The sequence below is a fragment of the Microcaecilia unicolor genome, chromosome 2 (genome assembly GCF_901765095.1).
Source record: "Microcaecilia unicolor chromosome 2, aMicUni1.1, whole genome shotgun sequence".
In the NCBI taxonomy this organism is placed as follows: domain Eukaryota; kingdom Metazoa; phylum Chordata; class Amphibia; order Gymnophiona; family Siphonopidae; genus Microcaecilia; species Microcaecilia unicolor.
The window spans coordinates 256,446,389-256,468,100 of record NC_044032.1 but is presented as its reverse complement, the minus strand read 5'-3'; the positions used below and the strand labels follow the sequence as shown (position 1 = coordinate 256,468,100).

General features: G+C 44.0%; 1 protein-coding gene across 1 annotated transcript in view; it reads right to left on the bottom strand.

Moving 5' to 3' along the window:
• Positions 1–1,636: 1,636 nt before the first annotated feature.
• LOC115462004 (adiponectin receptor protein 2-like) overlaps positions 1,637–21,712 on the bottom strand; it is a 45,995-nt gene continuing 25,919 nt past the window's right edge. The window contains exons 4-6 of the mRNA XM_030192051.1: positions 3,061–3,248; positions 1,878–2,071; positions 1,637–1,771 (exon numbers count right to left, since the gene is read on the bottom strand). Of these exons, the coding sequence (XP_030047911.1) occupies positions 1,637–1,771; positions 1,878–2,071; positions 3,061–3,248 (517 nt within the window). The remainder of the gene's footprint in view (positions 1,772–1,877; positions 2,072–3,060; positions 3,249–21,712) is intronic.

The window sequence follows — 21,712 nt, the reverse complement described above, 5'->3', positions numbered from 1 at the left end:
AACACAATCATGTATTTCACCAACATGTAACCCAAAACCCTCTGTAAAACCAAATGTATATTCTCTTCTATTTCCAGTATCCATGATGAATTGTAAGCCACATTGAGCCTGCAAAGAGGTGGAATAATGTGGGATACAAATGCAATAAATAAATAAATAAATAACCCAACTTTTCAGCGGTCAAAGAGAGGCCTGTTATTTAAGTGGCCTATTTTGATGGCTCCACATTGGTGTAGATATTCAGTGCCACAACCAGCTAACTGGCTATGTTGCAGGATATAGCAGCTAGCCAATAACCAGGATATTCAGCGGGTGATAACACTATTTAACCCACCAGAGCCCTTCCTGGACGGTTAAATAGTTATGAATATTGGGGGGAGGGTCTCTGAGCTGCTGCAGGGCTTCAGGCCCTGCCATGTCCCAGCCCCTTCCTTAGGCACAGACTTCCTGTATTAAAGTCTATGCTGAAGGAAGAGGCGGAAACACAGCAGGACCTTGAGTCCTGCAGTGGCTCAGAGGCCCCTGTACTTATTTTTATTTCCACTTTGCTTGTTTGTCAGCAGTACAGTTTTCATACACATGCTGCTGATGCTTCCCAGTCCCACTTCCAGCAGAATACAGACCATCGGGCATGCCACCCGTATCCAGCAACAACAGCTGTCATTCACAACTTCCTGGGGATGCTCCCCATTTTTAAACCACTCCTCTTTTCCATCCAGCCCAGCTGTCAAAGTCACAGAGATTGACCCCAATTCACAGTGGATCCTGGCCAGTAGATGTTGCTGTTGTTCAATGACTGAGACTCCTCCTCAGGGTCAGTGAATGCTGCCTCTCACCATTACCAACACTGACATGGCCCAGTGAACAAAATCATACCTAGGTCTTTCCACCTGGCAGCTCTGACCTGGCCCCAGGTGTTTCTGTCTTAAAGAGCATTGTTAACCTTCTTTGGCACATGATTTGTTATCCATCATTTACCCTTCACAGAGAAGATATGTGCTATTAACAGCACAAATACCTTTGCCAGCCCTACCTCAAAAGTGATGCAGGATTTTTTATTTTCACCAGGATTCAGTTATCAATGATTCATGGGCTGTGAACAGCAGGCCTGCAACAGCCCAGGAGGGCATTCTATATTGTCTCTATAGTGCTTGGAGGTTACACCACCGCTGACACTTACTGAAATTAACAAACAACTGTGTGTGATAGCTCCCCAATGAGGGTGGAGAGGAAAGGTATGATGAAAAAGGCCATTTCTAATGGATCCCTGATGACAGCGAGATAATAGAGAGAAAGGAAGGTCTTCTCTCCATTAGCCCAGTTTGTACTTCCTAACAATTTTGAGACCCCTGATACAGGAGCAACACAGGCCTGAATCGGTAGAACCCTGATCTTTGCCTCCGTCCCCAAACTTCCTCCGCGCCCTCAGCTTCTAATGATAGGCAGTGTGGCACCAGGTACTGTAATAAGACACAGACACAAGCTAGGAGGGGTCCAGCAGTTTACAGAAAGCCCCTGCGTAGGCTTCCTGATGGATACAGAAAGGATGGGGGAAGGGGTGGATTCCTGGTCCCTGTAATCCGGTGGTTGCTGTTATCTGACTGTGCCTGCTACCTTTCCTCTAATATTTGTTGTTTCACTGCAATGAGTTGTTCAAATTCACGCAGGTCCCATCATGCGAGGATCGGAAAGCCTGCAGTTGCCAGAGGCTATGAAGGTGCACAAAAGCTGCCGCCACCACCAACACGTGGAAGATCTGGTGGGAGTGGAACTGTGGGGGACAGAGAAAGGAAAGCGTCATGGCCACGTATGTCTTCCCTCTTCCCCTGAGTGGCTCCGGAAAAGGAGAAGAATGGGCTTGGAGCCCAGGGACTTACCCAGATGTCACACCAGCCCGGGAAGAGGCGTTCAGGTATGCGGACTGTGTACAGGAAGACTCCCAAGATGTAGAGAAATGCCATAAGGAACAGCCAGCCCGCTTGTCCATAGGTGATTGCCTTAATGAAGCCCTCGGTTATCATGATGTGAAGGGTAGGAATAAGGCCAGTCAGTCCCAGACCCAAAAAAACCCCTACAAGGAGAGACAAAAAGATGTTACATGAATACTCAGGGCAAGATGTACTAAACTAAACGAGCCTTTAACGAACCTTTAACGAACAAGTTTTAAACCGTGGCATCCACTAAAGGCCATTTTCCGACGGCGGTAGCAGCTAACGAAAACGGAATGCAGATGAGCAAATTGTGCAGAAACCCTATTGTAATGAGATGCACTAACCTTTTCCGATTGCCTTAACGGTGGAAATCGCCGGAAAATTTAACGAGAGGTACTGCGCTAGATCAAAAAATTGTCAAAAAAGTATGTCATATATGCCGCCCGAAGACACCGTGCCGCTCACCTCCCCGTTTTTCAATCAGCTGGTATTGGAGAGTGCAGTTGAAATAGCCTTCCATTTTGGCCAAATAATAAAAACGTCCTTTTTGGCCGTGTTTCACTCAGCTGAGAGACCTGGAAGTCTCTGAGCCCATCACAGTGCCTTTAGCTGAGCTAAACGCACTGTGATTGGCTCAGAGATTTCCAGATCTCTTAGCTGACTGTGAAGCACGGCCAAAAAAGACGTTTTTATTATTTGGGTGTGAATAATGGCCAAAATGGAAGGCTATTTTTGTGATGCACGCTTTCAACTGCACTCTTCGATATCAGCTGATTGAAACGGGGGTGAGCGGCATGGTGTCTTTGAGCAAGGTGATATCATAGGTTTGGCGATTGTGCGCATGCGTTTCCTATACTGCTGGCGGAGATTACACCAGATTAATGATACTTTCATGCATCCGACGTTTGAATACCGCGCCGAACATGTGCGTCTTTTTTTTTTAGTGCATCCTTCGTTTTTTCTAAAACGGTAATGGCTTTTACATTTTCGGTTGTTTTACGTTTTGTTGATGCATCTTGCCCTCAGTGCTTTTGTATAGTCTCTGCTGTCTCATGGCAGGATGTGTTACAGGGATACTCAGCCCTTCTGCATAGACTCAGTGTACTTTCTGTCCCTATCCCTCCTTCACCTGAACGGATGAATCTGTACTGTGGCATGGAGAATCCCTCCCACTGTGAGATGGCAATAGCTGTGATCCCCAGGATACAGATGGTCACAAGATAGAAAATTCGTTGCTGGGGGTAGCAGTAGAAAGCATAATACAGCCAGGGGATGAAGCTTCCCACAATGAGGAATGTGATACCAGAGTAGTCGAGCCTGTGAAAAATAATATAGTGTAAGATACCACATTGATGGTAGACAAGTGCTATTTAAAATCACCATGAAACAGCTCCAGTGGGATAACTGGCATGGATGTGATGTTTGCTTAAAGCCCACCTCTTTGCTACTGCTTTCGACTCCTAACCATGACTCTCTTACTCAACACCCTCACTTATCACCCCTACCACTGCAATTTCCCCACCCCTAGCAGTCTGTTCGTCTGTCCAATTTAGATTGTAAGCTCTGTTGAGCAGGGACTGTCTTTTCATGTTAATTTGTACAGCGCTGCGTAAGTCTAGTAGCGCTATAGAAATGTTTAATAGTAGTAGTAGTAGAAACAGCTCCAGTGGGATAACTGGCATGGATGTGATGTTTGCACCATCTGGTGTACACACAGGCCCCTGCTTCCTAGTGGGGATTTAGTTTTGCTTCAGAAAGCATTTAGCTCACAGCTTCCCAAACTGTGGCGTTCGAACCTGCCTTTGGGATTGTGACCTGGGTAAGCCCTTCATAAGATGTCATTGGTCTGTGCTGCACGTGGCTACTTACTTTCTGTGGCCACACAAATGGGGTCACAGCCACGGACAGATTGATAAGCACTGGTTTAGCTTACCTAATAAAATGTAAAAAAAAAATAATAATACTTAGTTAAAAGGAAACGGATAAAAAAGTAGTAATGGCACCTTCAATGAGGACATTAATAATTATTATTTTGTAATTTGTAATGATTATAATTGTGATTAGCAAATGAGGGGTCCTTTTACTAACTGCATTAGGTATTAATGTGCACCAAAAGCAGCAAAAATGGCCTAATGCAAGATGTACTAAAAAATTCTGTATTAGTTTTGCCATCTGTGTGTGCTATTTGTTTTTGTATTTCTTTTTGGTGGGGGGGGGGGGGGGTTGTCAGGGGCAGAAAATGGGTCTGAATGCGCCAATCAGTTAGCACGCTGACATTACCACCATGCTAACTGGTTAGCGCATCAATAATACGGGAGCCCTTAGTGCCTCCTAAATGAGAGGCGGTATGTGCTCCTGTGGTAATTTGTTTAGCACACGGCCAGAAAAAAAAACATAACAGAAAGCCTCTTTGACAGCCACGCTAGAAACGGGCTTAGCATGTGGGAAAGAGCCGTGTAAGGGTGTGTTAAACCCATGCACTAGAGCAGCTTAGTAAAAGTAGGAAGACTTCGGATTTCAAAATTGATGGCAGTACCAGATTCCCAAAATACTTGGAACTATTAAATTTAAAAGACATAACACCACTAATTTCACAAAACTTTACCTTTTACCCTACTCAGCACAGCATACATTTTACACTGATGACTATGACCTGAATTAGTGGAGTTAAAACCAGTCAATATTGGCTGTGATGTGACACTCATGAAGACATAATAATAATAATAATAATAATAATAATAATAATAATAATAATAATAAACTTATGAATTCAGTCCTCAATGGCATCAGCTCTTGGTAATATGTGAAATACAGGCTCATGTTTGTTATGCATAAAGTAGTGTGTTAGTCCACTTGAATGCACAGAAATAAAGATTAACAAAACCCTTTTTATTGGACTAATTTAATACATTTCTTGACTAGCCTTTTGGAGCTATTTACTTCCTCAAGGTCAAAATGAAATAAGCAAAAGATGACACATGGAAGGACATGTTCGTTCCAAAAAGCTAAAGTGGAGGAGTGTCCTAGTGGTTAGAACACTGGTCTTGATGTCCAGAGGTGGCCAGTTCAAATCCTGCTGCTGCTCCTTCTGATCTTGGGAAAGTCACTTAACCCTCCATTGCCTCAGGTTGTGAGCCCTCCAGGAACAAAGAGATACCCATTATACCTGAATGTAACTCACCTTCAGTTACTACTGAAAAGGTGTAAGTAAAATTCAAATAAATAAAATAGTCATCATACATGTTGGGCCTAATAATCAAAAGAAGTTATAAGTTTATTGCTAAATGGGTGATTCCCTAAGCTGCCATCTTTCACAAGCACGGTACAAAGGGTAATTCTAAAACTGGGTGCTGGTTAATCTTCCAATTCTAGGCCTATTCTATAAAATAAATAGGCCATTCCTGAATTTCAGACAGCTCTAATCGGGATGTATCACAGGACCTGCAGCACTGATTTCAATGGCTAGAATCAAAGTCTACAAACATTATTCTGCTATGTGTTGTATGTTTAAAACTGAGGTTGGCCCAAACGTCTCACCAATTTGCTTAATTTCTTTGAAGGCCTGAATAAACATGTGGATAAAGGTGAGCCGGTTGATGTAGTGTATCTAGATTTTCAGAAAGCTTTTGATAAAGTTCCTCATGACAGACTCCTGAGAAAATTAAAGAGTCATGGGATAGAAGGCAAGGTTCTGGTGTAGATTAGGAATTGGTTATTGGACAGAAAACAGAGGGTAGGGTTAAATGGTCATTTCTCTCAATGGAGGAGGGTGAACAGTGGAGTGCCGCAGGGATCAGTACTGGGACCAATGTTATTTAACATATAAATGATATGGAAAGCGGAATGATGAGTGGGGTGATCAGATCTGCAGATGATACAAAACTATTCAAGGTTGTTAAAACACATGCAGACTGAAATATTGCAGGAAGACCTTAGGAAATTGGAAGACTGGGTGTCCAAATGGCAGATGAAATTTAATGTGGACAAATGCAAAGTGATGCACATTGGAAAGAATAATCTGAATCACAGATACTTGATGCTAGGGTCCACCTTGGAGGTCAGTGCTCAAGAAAAAGATCTGGGTGTCATTATAGATAATACGCTGAAATCTTCTGCTCAGTCTGCGGCAGTGGCCAAAAAAGCAAACAGGATGCTAGGAATTATTAGGAATGGGATGGTGAATAAGACCAAAAATACTATAATGCCTTTGTATCGCTCTATGTTGCATCCGCACCTTGAGTATTGCATTCAGTTCTGGTCGCCGTATCTGAAAAAAGATATAGCGGAATTAGAAAAGATTCATAAAAGAGCGTCTAAAATGATAAAGGGGATGGAACTCCTCTCGTATGAGAAAAGGCTAAAGAGGTTAGGGCTCTTCAGCTTGGAAAAGAAACGGATGAGGGGAGATATGATTGAGGTCTACAAAATCCTGAGTGGTGTAGAACGAGTAGACGTAAATTTATTTTTTTACTCGTTCCAAAAGTACAAAGACTAGGGGACACTCGAGGAAGTTACATGGAAATACTTTTAAAACAAATAGGAGGAAATATTTTTTCACTCAACAAATAGTTAAGCTCTAGAACTCTTTGCCGGAGGAGGTGGTAACAGTGGTTAGCGTATCTGGGTTTAAAAAAGGTTTGGACAAATTCCTAGAGGAAAAGTCCATAGTCTGCTATTGAGACAGACATGGAAAGCAACTGCTTGCCCTGGGATTTGTAGTATGGAGTGTTGCCACGATTTGGTTTTCTGACAGGTACTTGTGACCTGGCTTGGGCACTGTTTGGAAAAACAGGATACTGGGCTAGATGGACCATTGGTCTGACCCAGTATGGCTATTCTTATGTTCTCTTATGTCTCCCTCCTTGGAACTGGGTAACTTGACAGTTCTGCATGTGTGATCCGAGTTCCTTCCTATTTATAGTGGAACAATGGCTGCTGCACCAGCCATAAGCACAAGTGTCTGCTAATCACGAGCCATGTGCTGGACTCTTTGGAGAAGGAAGAGGAGAGGTGTAATAGAATAAAATGTCTTAGTTATCCAAATCAGCAGAAACTAGTTTTACACATCCCCTCAGAACCACTAGTAAGTGAATCTTGGAAACGAATAGCATACAATTATTTTGTAAGACAGTCCATATCAAAATAAACCATGCAGTTCATTAGTTCCAAAATAAACTGTATCATATTCTAAAAGTAAATACAACTTATAATAACTTTAAGCTTTCAAAAGTCACAATCTAATCACTGAACTAAAAAATAAAACCTTTTCTCTGGTCAGTCTTTTTTCCTCATTGTACTTTAATCATTCTTGTCTTATCTTCTTGATTCTCTTTCCCATTAACTTTCATTCTGTGTCTCTTTTCCAACTTCCTTAAATCATCTTTCCTGTCACCTTCCTCCAGCTTTCTTTTCTAACTCTTACCCCATTATTCTCTTTTCACTCATTTCCATCTTTTCTCACTTTTCTTATGTCTTCATCCTCTATCCTCTACTTCCTCCATTCTTTCTCCATCTCCTTTCACCACATCTCCACCTCTCACAGCACACCTGATTCCCTTTTCAGCCTCTGATACCTACTTGTCTTTCCTCCCAGTCCCGCATCTCCCACTGTCCCTTTGCTCGCTCCATGCCCGGCATCTTTTCTCATTGACTCTGTCCCTTCCCACCATCTTCCTTTTCTTCCACACACCCCACACATCTCTCTCTGTCTCCTCTGCAACCCTTGCCCCCCCCCCCCCTCCCATGGTCTTGAATTTCTATCTCTCCCTCCCTTCCTCCCTCCATTGGCCCAGCATCTTTCCCCCTTTCTTCCTCGCACCCTTGGCCCAGTCTCTCTCTGGCCCCAATCTGTTTCCTCTCCCTCCCTCCATCCAAGTTTCATTAACCTTTGATATACTGCCCAATAAACATTTTCTTCTGGGTGGTTTACAACATTCAATTAGAAAAGTATAGAGAAGAGCAAGAAGTTCAGAAAAAAACCTCCACACAGTTGCTGCAGAGACTGAAGTATCCACCATTGGGCACAAAGGCTAAGAATTATGATGGGTAAAGATCCCGAAATAAGAAAATTTTCAGGGTGGATTTAAACTGTGCTAGGAACTCTTCAAGCCGAAGAGTTGGAGTGAGAGCGTTCCACAATGTGGGGCACATGAAAATAAAAATTTGTGAGCGAGTAAAATGATGACAGACAGTGCGAAGAGGAGGAACTTTCTCCTGGGAAGAACGAAGAACCCTAGTAGGAGAGTAGGAGATAAGCAGGCAGGAAAGATAGAGGGGAATGCCAGAGTGAAAGGCTTTGTGTACCAAAGAGAGCAACTTTAAAATAACCCCTCTGCAGTCCTGTAAAATTGCCATTAATCGCCAGGAGTGGCAGTAATGAAGTCAGACTTCCTACAGCAAGGACTTCCCTCTGCTGTGTCCTACCCACAGGAAGTTGCATCAGAGGAGGCAGAACACAACAGAGAGAAGGGCCTGGGTCTTCATTACTGCCACTGCTGGCAATCCATGGCAAATTTGGAGGACTACGAGGGGGTAGAGATGCCAAGCCTCACTCGTTAGGAGTGTGTCACACTCATTTGAAAGCTTTCTCACTCTCACAGTCTTTGAGCCCTATTTCTCACTCATCAGCGCTTCAGTACCAGTGCACTGATCTTGATCACTGCTTTCATGAGAGGGAAGCCTTAGAGAAGTAAACCAAGTGGTCCAACCAGTAGGAAGAAATCTGAGCACACCTTCCTGCCTACTGCTTCCATTTGCTCTATCCCTTTTCCCCTACTGCAAAGTACATGTGCTCTGAAACTGATGTACAAACTTTTAATTACTGGGTGGAAGACAATTTTCAGCTCAAAACATTTACCCAAACTGCTCCTCACTTTGTCTGTATTCTTTGGCTCCAAAGAAAAGCCAGTATCATTTAATGCTGCCTTAATACTACACTTAAATCATTCGAGATTTATATCATTGATGTACTGTAAATATAGAATTTTTTTAAAATTTAAATTGCCTTCCACTCTCCCGAGGGGGGGGGGGGGGGGCTGTTGCCATTGGGAGAGTTCCAGAGGTCTCAGGGGAAAGAGGAGGGGTCACAGCAGCAAAGAGAGGAGTAAAACCATCTGCCCCTGCAAACCCGGAAGTGCTTCAGGCTACAGAGGGGAGAAAGGGCAGGAGATAGGATGACTCGGTGCCACGGAGAAAGCAAAAGGCAAGCTGGTAGGGAGAGCCATGGCACTTATGGTGCTACAGGTGAGTAGGCAAACATGTATGTGCGAATAGCCCAGGTGCATGGGAAGAGCATAGGGGCAGCCAATATGAGAGGAAAGAGCCCTGGATCGGCATGAAAATTGCAACAACCATGAAGCCCCAAGTGGAGGAGCAGCCCCAGAAGTAGGCAGGGCCTGGATCCAGACTGGGCAATTCAAGCCATGGAGGTACAGGCATAGAAAGGGCTGCAGGCAAGCCCAGGAGAAGGCTCCATGTAGGCTTACAGGCTGAAAGGGACAGCAGCAGCAGGAAAGTAGAAGCCCAGGCAGGAGGAGCAGGAGGAGGAGGAGGAGGCTGCTAGCAGGCAAGCCCATGGGACAGAGCAGGAGAGCCCAGGCAAGACAGGCAGAGAAGAGAGAGGAAGACAGCAGCTGGATCCCTTTGGAGACAGCGAGCTGTGGACAAGCCCGAGAGAGGGGCTGTGAGTAAGCCTGCAGAGCTGGTGAGTCCTAGAGCAGGGCTGGGAAGAGAAGAGTGCTGGTGTGTGGGCTGTGCAGGGCCAAGGAGTTCTAAACAGGGCCTGGAGGGGAGACAACAGGTAGTGGGTGCAGAGAGGGGAGAGTTAGGCACAGAGAAGAGAGGGGGCCAATCTGAGCTGGGCAGAGTGAAGCAGGGTGTGCTGGATGCAACTGGGGCCTCAAACCTATGCAAGAAGCTCAAATCCTGAGAGAGAAGCCCAACCATGAGTGCCTCTTCCAAAGAGCCGAACTATGAGCGCCTACACCCAAGAGCTTGACCGAGAGTCCCTACCCTGAAAAAAGAGAGCACCTGCGTCTGAGCCCATGCCCTGAGGCAGAGAGCCTGCCCAGAAGAGAAAGAGCCTGCCTTGAACAGGACACCCAGTCCAAGTGCCTATACATAAGTGCCTGCCAGTGTGAGCTGTGGGGTTTAATGGGAAAGGGAAAGGGGACTTGATATACTGCCTTTCTGAGGTTTTTTTTTTTTCAACTACATTCAAAGTGGTTTACATATATTCAGGTACTTATTTTGTACCAGGGGCAATGGAGGGTTAAGTGACTTGCCCAGAGTCACAAGGAGCTGCAGTGGGAATTGAACTCAGTTCCCCAGGATCAAAGTCCACTGCACTAACCACTAGGCTACTCCTCCATGTGCATAAAGAAACAAGGAGAAAGAAGTGCCTGCCAGGGGGGTAGATAGAGATTTCCTTGCTTATCTTTTTATTTAAGCCTAGTTATCTATACACAGCTTTTCCTGACAAAGAAGACACTAAGACTAGAGTGCACACACAAGAAGAGGAAGTTAGAGTTTTCCTTTTTTGAGTTTGTTGAGTTAGTGTAGTAGGTTCCTTCATCAAAGAGCTGACCACCTTCAAGAAGAGAGGGGACAGAGACCAACCACCAAAGGTACCCAACACAAGACAGCAGTGAGCTAACGAAGATAGGTACTACCTCTTTTATACCGTGTGCACACACACAGACTGAGTAATAAAGTGCCTCATCTGGCATTACAGTATAAGTTTGAGTTATATTGCACAAGAGTAATAATGTGTGAAGATTTGTTATGACTGTGAACTATTAATATTGAGATGTGTTACTGTGATATCCTTAAAAATACATCTACTATCCAGTGTTACGTGTTGTTTTTTTATTTATTAAACTTATTATCCCATAATAAATAACACATATTTTCCTTGTCAAATCTCTCGCTTAGTGGAGTTTATTTGGGGAACCAGCCTGGACTGTGAGAGTTCTGTATATACAAGTGTAATACACCACTCCACCACTATGGGGTTTACAAAGAGTGGCATCATTACATTAATGGAAAACGTACGAAGCAGATCGTTAAAAAACAAAATGTAGTTTATTAATAAAAACCAATTAAAATATATATACACACAAACAGCCCGACACAGGCCGTGTTTCGCCCAACAGGGCTGCTTCAGGGGCTACACAACAATCCTTTACGGTCAAAGTGTAATTGATATACTTCGGATGTATATTGAAATGAAATGTACAGAAGATCACCTTGATTATGTTGAAAAAAACAACTCAATCAGCGCTTTCAGAGATATGAGACTGTCCAATTGACTTAATGTCAGTATTCTTTTTTGGCGTCTCTGATTGTTTTTTTCAACATAATCAAGGTGATCTTCTGTACATTTCATTTCAATATACATCCAATGCATATCAATTACACTTTGACAGTAAAGGATTGTTGTGTAGCCCCTGAAGCAGCCCTGTTGGGCGAAACACGGCCTGTGTCGGGCTGTTTGTGTGTATATATATTTTAATTGTTTTTTATTAATAAACTACATTTTGTTTTTTAACGATCTGCTTCGTACGTTTTCCATCTTGGAGTTTGCAGACCGTCTGCTTTTGTGCTTTCTTGGACCCCCTCCCCCCCATCATTACATTAATGACATTACATTTGCATTTCTATACTGCAAAGTCCCCTCAGAGTTCTATGCGATGCACAATCCAAAGAAGCAACCTGGAAATACATCAGTTTCAGATCTACAAATTAAATACAGTCAGAATAAGTTTAAGAAAAATCATAAAAGTAAGTTTTGATGGCTTTCTTGAATGCAGAATTGTGAAATATTTGCCGAATGTTCAGTGGCAGTAAATTCCACCAGTGCGACAATTGATAAGAAAACATGTCATTGAACAGAGTCTTGCATTTCACACCCCTTAGACTAGGACATTGTAATAAAAGAGGTAGTCTGCTGCCTGAAGCTGAGTTTCTAACGGAGAGATGTATTAAATTCCCTAGGTGTTGCGGAGCATATCCATGAAGCAGAGGCGTAGCAAGGTGAAGGGGGGGGGGGGGGGGTGTAAGGGAAGCAGCTGCTCCCTCAAATGGATTTTGAATAAAATGGCACTTATGCTGATCAGCCCTTCTGATTCTCACTGACACCTATTTTACAAAAGGCCAGCTGCCCTGACTACGCTTCTGCCATGAAGTATTTGGAAGGTCATAGAACAGAGTTTGAATAATATGAAGGCCCTAACTGGGAGCCAATGGAACTTCCTCAGCAATGGAGAGTCAGATGTATACCTGGAGGAACGATAAATTAGATATACTACAGTATTCTGCACTGTTTGAAGTTTTTTTAAGAAGACCCTAGTTTATTCCCACATATAGAACATTGCAGTAATCTAGGTGTGACAAAACAAGAGATTGTACCAATAACCTGAAGGCTGACTGATCAAAGAATAATCTGATTCTTCTCAATTTTCTCAAGGTGTTGAAGGCTTTCGTTATCAATAAATTAATTTGAATTAATTTGGGGTTCGAGTGTTCTTTTTTGAATTATATTTTTTATTGATTTTCAGTGCAAAGACATAACAGGAGCTAACACTTGTGCAACAAGATTCATTACATGTTGATGATGATCTGGAACATTTAAATAAGGAACCCCATATCTGTTTTTCCAATTGAAAAGGGGTTCTTTGGATCATTATGGTGGTTTCCAAAAAAGATTTATAAGAGTTTCCCAATACTAAAAATTTAATTTTGTCATTGTTTAGTTTCAATTTAAATGCAATCACCCAACTAGAAAGAATATTAATACCTTCCTCTATTACCTGAGAAATAGAATGTAATGATGAATCAAAAGGTATGGTAATAGTCACGTTGTCTGTATGCATAGATGTATTGTACCCTGCAGACATCAATCGAATTGCTAGCTGGGCCATCAACAAGTTAAATAGTACTGTATGGGGGAGAGGGGCGAGCCCTGTGGAATTCCACACACTGGAACCCATTCAAAAGGAGGATGCAAATTACCTTTCTTAACTTGATACGATCTGCTTTTTAGGAAACCTGTGAGCCACCCCCGTATAGAACCAATAATATCATAGTGTGTTAGTAAATTCAATAACAGATGAAAAACGAGAGCAAGACAGCAAGGCTTAAGCTGGAAAACTTAGAAAAATTGAGCAAGAAGATGTAATTTCTGTTTTAGAGGAATCCCTGAAACTGTGAATCATAAATCTTGTGAATGGGTCATCCAGGAGATCTATGGGTTCATTTTGAGTCCAGAAAACCCCTCAGAAGCTGGTATTAATTGAGCACCGCTTGAATTTCAATGGGTCCAATAGAGCCCTGGGCCCGTGATCCTAATAGACCCTAAACTACTACTACTACTACTACTATTTAGCATTTCTATAGCGCTACAAGGCGTACGCAGCGCTGCACAAACATAGAAGAAAGACAGTCCCTACTCAAAGAGCTTACAATCTAATAGACAAAAAATAAAGTAAGCAAATCAAATCAATTAATGTGTACAGGAAGGAGGAGAGGAGGGTAGGTGGAGGTGAGTGGTTACAAGTGGTTACGAGTCAAAAGCAATGTTAAAGAGGTGGGCTTTCAGTCTAGATTTAAAGGTGGCCAAGGATGGGGCAAGACGTAGGGGCTCAGGAAGTTTATTCCAGGCGTAGGGTGCAGCGAGACAGAAGGCGCGAAGTCTGGAGTTGGCAGTAGTGGAGAAGGGAACAGATAAGAAGGATTTATCCATGGAGCGGAGTGCACAGGAAGGGGTGTAGGGAAGGACAAGTGTGGAGAGATACTGGGGAGCAGCAAAGTGAGTACATTTATAGGTTAGTAGAAGAAGTTTGAACAGGATACAAAAACGGATAGGGAGCCAGTGAAGCGACTTGAGGAGAGGGGTAGTATGAGTAAAGCGACCCTGGCGGAAGACAAGATGGGCAGCAGAGTTTTGAACCGATTGGAGAGGGGAGAGGTGACTAAGTGGGAGGCCAGCAAGAAGCAGATTGCAGTAGTCTAAACGAGAGGTGACAAGGGTGTGGATGAGGGTTTTGGTAGAGTGCTTGGAAAGAAAGGGGCGGATTTTACGGATGTTGTAAAGAAAGAAACGACAGGTCTTGGCAATCTGCTGGATATGATCAGAGAAGGAGAGAGAAGAGTCAAAGATGACCCCAAGGTTTCGAGCTGAGGAGACAGGGAGAATGAGAGAGCCATCAACAGAAATAGAAAACGGGGGGAGTGGGGAGATGGGTTTTGGGGGGAAAATGAGAAGCTCGGTTTTGGTCATGTTTAATTTCAGGTGGCGTTGAGACATCCAGACAGCAATGTCAGACAAGCACGCTGAAACTTTGGTTTGGATGCAAGGTGAAATATCGGGGGTAGAAAGGTAGATTTGGGAGTCATCAGCATAGAGATGGTAGGAAAAGCCATGGGATGAGATTAATGAACCAAGGGAAGAAGTGTAGATAGAAAAGAGGAGGGGACCAAGAACTGAACCCTGAGGTACGCCGACAGGCAGAGGGATAGAAGTAGAAGAGGATCCATCTGAGTGAACACTGAAGGTGCAGAGGGAGAGGTAGGAAGAGAACCAGGAAAGGACAGAGCCCTGGAATCCAAGTGAGGACAGGGTATCGAGGAGTATGCTGTGATCGACAGTGTCAAAAGCAGCGGAAAGATCAAGAAGAATGAGGATGGAATAGAGACCTCTGGATTTAGCCAGTAATAGGTCATTGGAGACTTTAGTAAGCGCAGTTTTGGTTGCGTGGAGAGGGCGAAAACCAGATTGTAGTGGGTCAAGAATAGCATGTGAGGACAGAAAATCAAGGCAGTGGCGGTGAAGAGCATGCTCAAGTAATTTGGAGAGAAAGGGAAGGAGGGAGATGGGTCGGTAATTAGAGGGACAAGTAGGGTCGAGTGAAGGCTTCTTAAGGAGAGGTGTGACCACAGCATGTTTAAAGGCAGCAGGAACAGTCGCAGTGGAAAGTGAGAGGTTGAGAATGTGACAGATAAAAGGAATAAGAGCAGGAGAGATGGCATTAAGAAGGTGGGTGGGAATGGGATCAGAGGAACAGGTGGTACATTTTGAGGAAGAAAGGAGAAGTGTAGTTTCCTCAATAGTAACTTCAGGAAAGGAGGAAAGGGAATGAGGGGGAGGAGAGAGAGGGGAACGGACTAGTGGAGGGAGAGGTGGCGAGGTAGAGAATGCAAGGTTTATCTTTTGAACCTTGTCGTGAAAGAATTCAGCAAGGGTCTGAGGAGATAATGAAGGGGGAGTTGGGGGAGGGGGCACCTTGAGGAGAGAGTTCAATGTGGTGAAGAGAAGTCGAGGGTTAGAGCCAAGAGAGTTGGTCAGTTGGATATAATAATCCTGTTTGGCGCGTAAAAGAGCAGATTGGAAGGCGGTCAGCATGAACTTAAAGTGTAAGAAATCAGCAAGGGCCCGAGATTTCCGCCAGAGGCATTCGGCGGAGCGGGTACAGGAACGTAGGTAGCGGATATTAGAAATCAGCCAAGGTTGGGGTTTTGTATGCCTTATAGGGCGGGTCATCAAAGGTGCAAGAGTGTCTAAGGCAGAGGATAGAGTATTGTTGTAAGAAGAAACAGCCTCGTTGACAGACGTGGATGGTGCCACAGTAGAGAGGAGGTTTGAAACATGGGAGGATAGAGATGAAGGGTCAATATCGTGAAGATTCCTAGAAAAATTAGCTAAGATAGGACAGGACTGGGAGGGAGGAGATTTAAGTGTGAAAGTTATAAGATGGTGATCAGAGAGGGGAAGATCAGAGGCAAGGAAACTAAAGGGTGAACAGTTGGAGGAGAAGATGAGATCAAGACAGTGACCATTTTGATGAGTGGGGGAGGTGGAGCATAGTTGGAGTTAAAGGAGGATGTTAAAGCGAGTAACTTGGAAATATAAGAGTTGGAAGGATCATTAGCAGGAATATTAAAGTCACCAAGGATGAGAGAGGGGGCAGGAAGGATCATGGAAGAAGGCAAGCCAGGCATCAAAGTCACTGAGAAAGGATGAAAGGGACTTATCAGGGGGATGATAAATGACCACTATTCGACCGCTAAAGACATCTTGGCCTACTTTTTGTGGTTCCATGAAAAAGAAGCCGTTTTGTGTGCTGCCATCATAGTGCTCTTAAATGGAAGGAAAACTCTGTAGAAACATTTTGTGTATGTGTTTCCAGGCACTTTGCAGTGTAGAAGAGAATTCAGGCCTGTGACCACTAAACTGTGAGAAGAAAATATCCTGTACAAATGGCAGTTTCCCTAAGGGCTCAGCATTAAACTTCAGAATCAATAGAAATTTGTGGCCTTGTTGGAGGCTGCCATCTCGCTTCTCCAGTCAGCTGGTATTTCAGAAGTGTCCGCTCTTCAGAAGGCAGAGTGTTCTGAAAAAAAGCTTCCACTACCTGGCAGTGAGTGGGGAAAGGTGGCAGGCGGCTGAAGCGTCAGTCTGATACTTGACTATTCTATTCTTATTTTATTCCTTGTGCAGAAGGGTTTAGATCATCCAGTCTAATTTCAGTTTGGACGGTGCTTTTATATACATCTGCATGTGTACTCCAGGTTCTTAGATGTTCTCACTATGTAATGTTGTGTTATTTTATAATGTTTATATGTTTATTGGCTCTCCCTGTTGGACATGTCTTTTAACATTTTCCATTAACAGCACTACTACAGTTTGTGGATGAGTCTACATCTGAGGGGGAAGTAGTCGTCGCGCTAAAAGCTCTGCCAGCTGGAAAAGCTCCTGGGGTGGACAGGAAAATTTTACAAAACTTTCTGCCCCCATCTTGTTTGATCCCTTACAGGAATGTTTAACTCAGTGGGGTTAATGGAAGACTTCCCACCATCCCTTCGAGTAGCAGGTGTCACTGTTTTACATAAGGCGGGGAAGGATCCCTTGGACTGTGTTTACTATCATCTCATCTCTGTACTGAGGATTGATTATAAAGTCTTTGCTAAGGTTCTAGATGAATGGATACAAATTTTGATTCCTTATATAATAGCAGAGGATAAAGTGGGATTTATATTGGGATGCTTAGCTTCTAATAATATTAGAAAAGTCTTTAAAAAAATTTTGGTATGCTCAAAAACTGCATATCCTGATGGTGACTTTTATCATAGATGTGGAAGGAGAGGGAGAGATGCCATATCAACCAAGCAGGTGGGCGGGTGAGGGAGGAGGGAGGGCATTGAGAGAGAACCACAGGATGGAGGGAAGGGAGTGGGAGTAGAGAACTGAGAGAGAATCGCAGGACGGGAGGGGAGGCACATTTGAGCCAGAGAGAAAGAGACAATGGGTGAAGGCAGGGGGGCACAAATGAGAGAGAGAGAATGGGTGAAGGAACGAGGGCACATATGAGAGACAGAATATATAAAGGCACAGGGGGGGCACATATGATAGAGAGAATGGGTGAAGGCACAGAGGGGCATATATATAGAGAGTGAGAGAGAGAGAATGGGTGATGGCAGGCTCAGCCCCCTCCAAAGCTGCAGTTCCTCTTCAATGGCTGGTAGGGTAGCTGAAACCCCACCTGCTGAAGAAATCTGCACTCTGAGTCACCCAATTCCTCCTCATACTACCTCAGGAACAAGGAAGTCAGCAGGGTACCTCCAGCCACTAACTCTTGCACTCCCCAAGCATGCTCAGTTCATGCTCGGAGAATACTGGCATTGGTGGCTGGAGGCGCCCTATTGACTTCCTCGATCCTAAGGCAGCACAAGGAGGAAGGGGGCCACTTTGGCAGTGGATTTCTTCAACTGGTGGAGCATCGGCGTCCCCACCTGCAATGGTATAATATGTAATGTGGGAGGGAGGGAAGGAGAAGAAATGTGTGCCCCCCAGTCCATCCCTATGCTCCCCAACGGACTGCTGGCTATGCCCCGCCTTTATTTGTGAGATTAGAATTTTTAATCACGTGATTTAATTGTGATCAAATATTTTAATCAAAATGCAGCCCTAATTCAAAGTAGAAATTGTGTAGCCTAAGATGTTGTATTACTTATTATAATACACACAGTACTACTACTACTACTACTACTATTTAGCATTTCTATAGCGCTACAAGGCGTACGCGGCGCTGCACAAACATAGAAGAAAGACAGTCCCTGCTCAAAGAGCTTACAATCTAATAGAAAAAAAAAAAAAAGAAATTACTTAGACTAGAGAAGTAACATTATAGATTTTTTAGCCTTGGATTTTGTATTAGCCAGGGCCTAGTTATCCTTTTTATGCTATACATGCTTATGCTAAGTGCATTGTATGCTGTAATACTGACCTCATAAACCTGATCCTCAAGAGGTGGAGTGATGCACACTGGACACTTATTTTGGAGTGAGATTCAGGTTTCTGAAGCCTCCCTAATTATTAGAAGCACTGCCTCTTTAAGACACATATAAAACTGCATATTTTTCTGCTCTAGCTAAGAAATATATACTGTAATGGCTCGGAGACCAAGCTCTGACAGAACAAACAAAACAGTAGCAGATATTTATTTATTTATTATTTATTAGGATTTATTTACCGCCTTTTTGAAGGAATTCACTCAAGGCGGTGTACAGTAAGAATAGATCAAACATGAGCAATAGGCATTAGAGCAGTAAAAATATTTGAACAACAATATAACAATACTTGCAATGACAATACAATATGTACTAGAACATTATAATTGGTAGTGAAGGGTAAGGCAAAGTTGTAACATATAGATGAGTAAGAAAGTAGGAAGAATTAGAAAGTAAGGTGATTGATTTGAAGAAAGTTGCATGTGAGGTCGAGAGATGTGTGCTGGCTGCTTCCAGCATGGCTCTGATTACTCCACTATACTGCACCTGTGTGTGTTAAGCCTCTCTGTGCTTCAGTATGCTTTCTGCCTGTGTCTTGATTTGTGTTCCTCTTGCCCTATGGTGGCCAGAACCGGTGGCTGCCATAAACTTTCCAGACTTTCTTTCTGGTCCGGTCCAGATATTCCAGCCCTCCAGACTTGGTTTGAAGTTTGGCAGCTAGCCTTACCCGTAGCTGCCTCATGATTCCTGCAGCTGAGTTCAGCTGCTGATGGGTTTATTACCACCTGGAAACCTTCTGAGTTTGCCTTTGCATCGCCTAAGGTCCCTGGTATGCTGGTGTGCTCTGTGCACTTCTGCCTAGTCCAGTTTATTGTCTGAAAGTCTTGCCTGTCTAGTCTTTGTGTAGTTTATCTTGTACTGTATTGCTTGTTTCCCAGTCTTGTTTCTTGTTTGTATTTCTTTGTCTAAGTTCTTGGTGGTCTGTGTTTCTTGTTTAGTGGCTGCCTGGCAGCTTTCAGTTCTGTCTCTTACTTGTCTGTGTTTCCTTTCTTAGTGGCTGCTTTGCAGCTTTTAGACCTTGCTCTCAAGCCTGTCCATTTCCTACCTAGTATTGTATTGTCTGTCTGTGAGTACTAGCCCAGTAGTCTGTCTTGCTTCCCATGTATTTTCCTTTTCCCTCTGACCCTCAGTCCCTTTTCAGCCTAGTTGGTATCCAGTTCCTGCCCTGTCCGGTAAGTCCTGCTGGCCGCCTGCACTCAGGGCCTCAACTTCTGAGGAACGGCGGTAAAGTGCAAGTGAAGTCTAGCTGTTCCTGTCGGAGTTTTGCCTTGTCTCTGGCAGGGCCGGTCTTAACAAGTGTGGGGCCCTGTGCAGACCAATTTGGTGGGGCCCCATCCTAGCCCCGCCCCACCCTAGCTCTGCTCCCACCCTAGCTCTGCCCCATTGATAAGATTATTCCATTTTTAGAAATTTTTTTTATTTATGAAATTTCAAATAAAGACAAATGAAGCTAAACTTGTACAACAAAACTGATTGAAATAAGCACAATGCTATCATCATGAAACCTCCCCTCCCCAGAAATTATTCAGTTCAAGTCCACTACAATTAGTAGTTCCAATTCTCATAACAAAGGAGAAAATAAGGAAAAATATTAAGAAAAGATCCAGCACAGTGCTACAGTGTACAAGGTATGCCAGGAATGCTTTATCTGCCTATGGCTGGAGAGAGGTTGAGTGACTCGATGCGGTCCTGGTCCGTGTTGGAGCGGAGGCACGAGGCAGAGTTGAGGCACACTGAGCGGGGGCCCCTTAGGCGCGGGGCCCTATGCGGCCGCCTTGGTCGCCTCTGCCTAAGACCGGCCCTGGTCTCTGGCGTAGGGTGGTTTTGCCTGCCACTGCTGCTCCACGGCAGTGGCCCAAGGGCTCACAAACCTAGTTTCTGCCTTGAAAGCCTGACAGCTAGGGTACATAAGTACATAAGTACATAAGTACATAAGTAGTGCCATACTGGGAAAGACCAAAGGTCCATCTAGCCCAGCATCCTGTCACCGACAGTGGCCAATCCAGGTCAAGGGCACCTGGCACACTCCCCAAACGTAAAAACATTCCAGACAAGTTATACCTAAAAATGCGGAATTTTTCCAAGTCCATTTAATAGCGGTCTATGGACTTGTCCTTTAGGAATCTATCTAACCCCTTTTTAAACTCCGTCAAGCTAACCGCCCGTACCACGTTCTCCGGCAACGAATTCCAGAGTCTAATTACACGTTGGGTGAAGAAAAATTTTCTCTGATTCGTTTTAAATTTACCACACTGTAGCTTCAACTCATGCCCTCTAGTCCTAGTATTTTTGGATAGCGTGAACAGTCGCTTCACATCCACCCGATCCATTCCACTCATTATTTTATACACTTCTATCATATCTCCCCTCAGCTGTCTCTTCTCCAAGCTGAAAAGCCCTAGCCTTCTCAGCCTCTCTTCATAGGAAAGTCGTCCCATCCCCACTATCATTTTCGTCGCCCTTCGCTGTACCTTTTCCAATTCTACTATATCTTTTTTGAGATACGGAGACCAGTACTGAACACAATACTCCAGGTGCGGTCGCACCATGGAGCGATACAACGGCATTATAACATCCGCACACCTGGACTCCATACCCTTCCTAATAACACCCAACATTCTATTCGCTTTCCTAGCCGCAGCAGCACACTGAGCAGAAGGTTTCAGCGTATCATCGACGACGACACCCAGATCCCTTTCTTGATCCGTAACTCCTAACGCGGAACCTTGCAAGACGTAGCTATAATTCGGGTTCCTCTTACCCACATGCATCACTTTGCACTTGTCAACATTGAACTTCATCTGCCACTTGCACGCCCATTCTCCCAGTCTCGCAAGGTCCTCCTGTAATCGTTCACATTCCTCCTGCGACTTGACCCCCCTGAATAATTTTGTGTCATCGGCGAATTTAATTACCTCACTAGTTATTCCCATCTCTAGGTCATTTATAAATACATTAAAAAGCAACGGACCCAGCACAGACCCCTGCGGGACCCCACTAACTACCCTCCTCCACTGAGAATACTGGCCACGCAATCCTACTCTCTGCTTCCTATCTTTCAACCAGTTCTTAATCCATAATAATACCCTACCTCCGATTCCATGACTCTGCAATTTCTTCAGGAGTCTTTCGTGCGGCACTTTGTCAAACGCCTTCTGAAAATCCAGATATACAATATCAACCGGCTCCCCATTGTCCACATGTTTGCTTACCCCCTCAAAAAAATGCATTAGATTGGTGAGGCAAGACTTCCCTTCACTAAATCCGTGCTGACTTTGTCTCATCAGTCCATGTTTTTGTATATGCTCTGCAATTTTATTCTTAATAATAGCCTCCACCATCTTGCCCGGCACCGACGTCAGACTCACCGGTCTATAATTTCCCGGATCTCCTCTGGAACCCTTCTTAAAAATCGGAGTAACATTGGCTACCCTCCA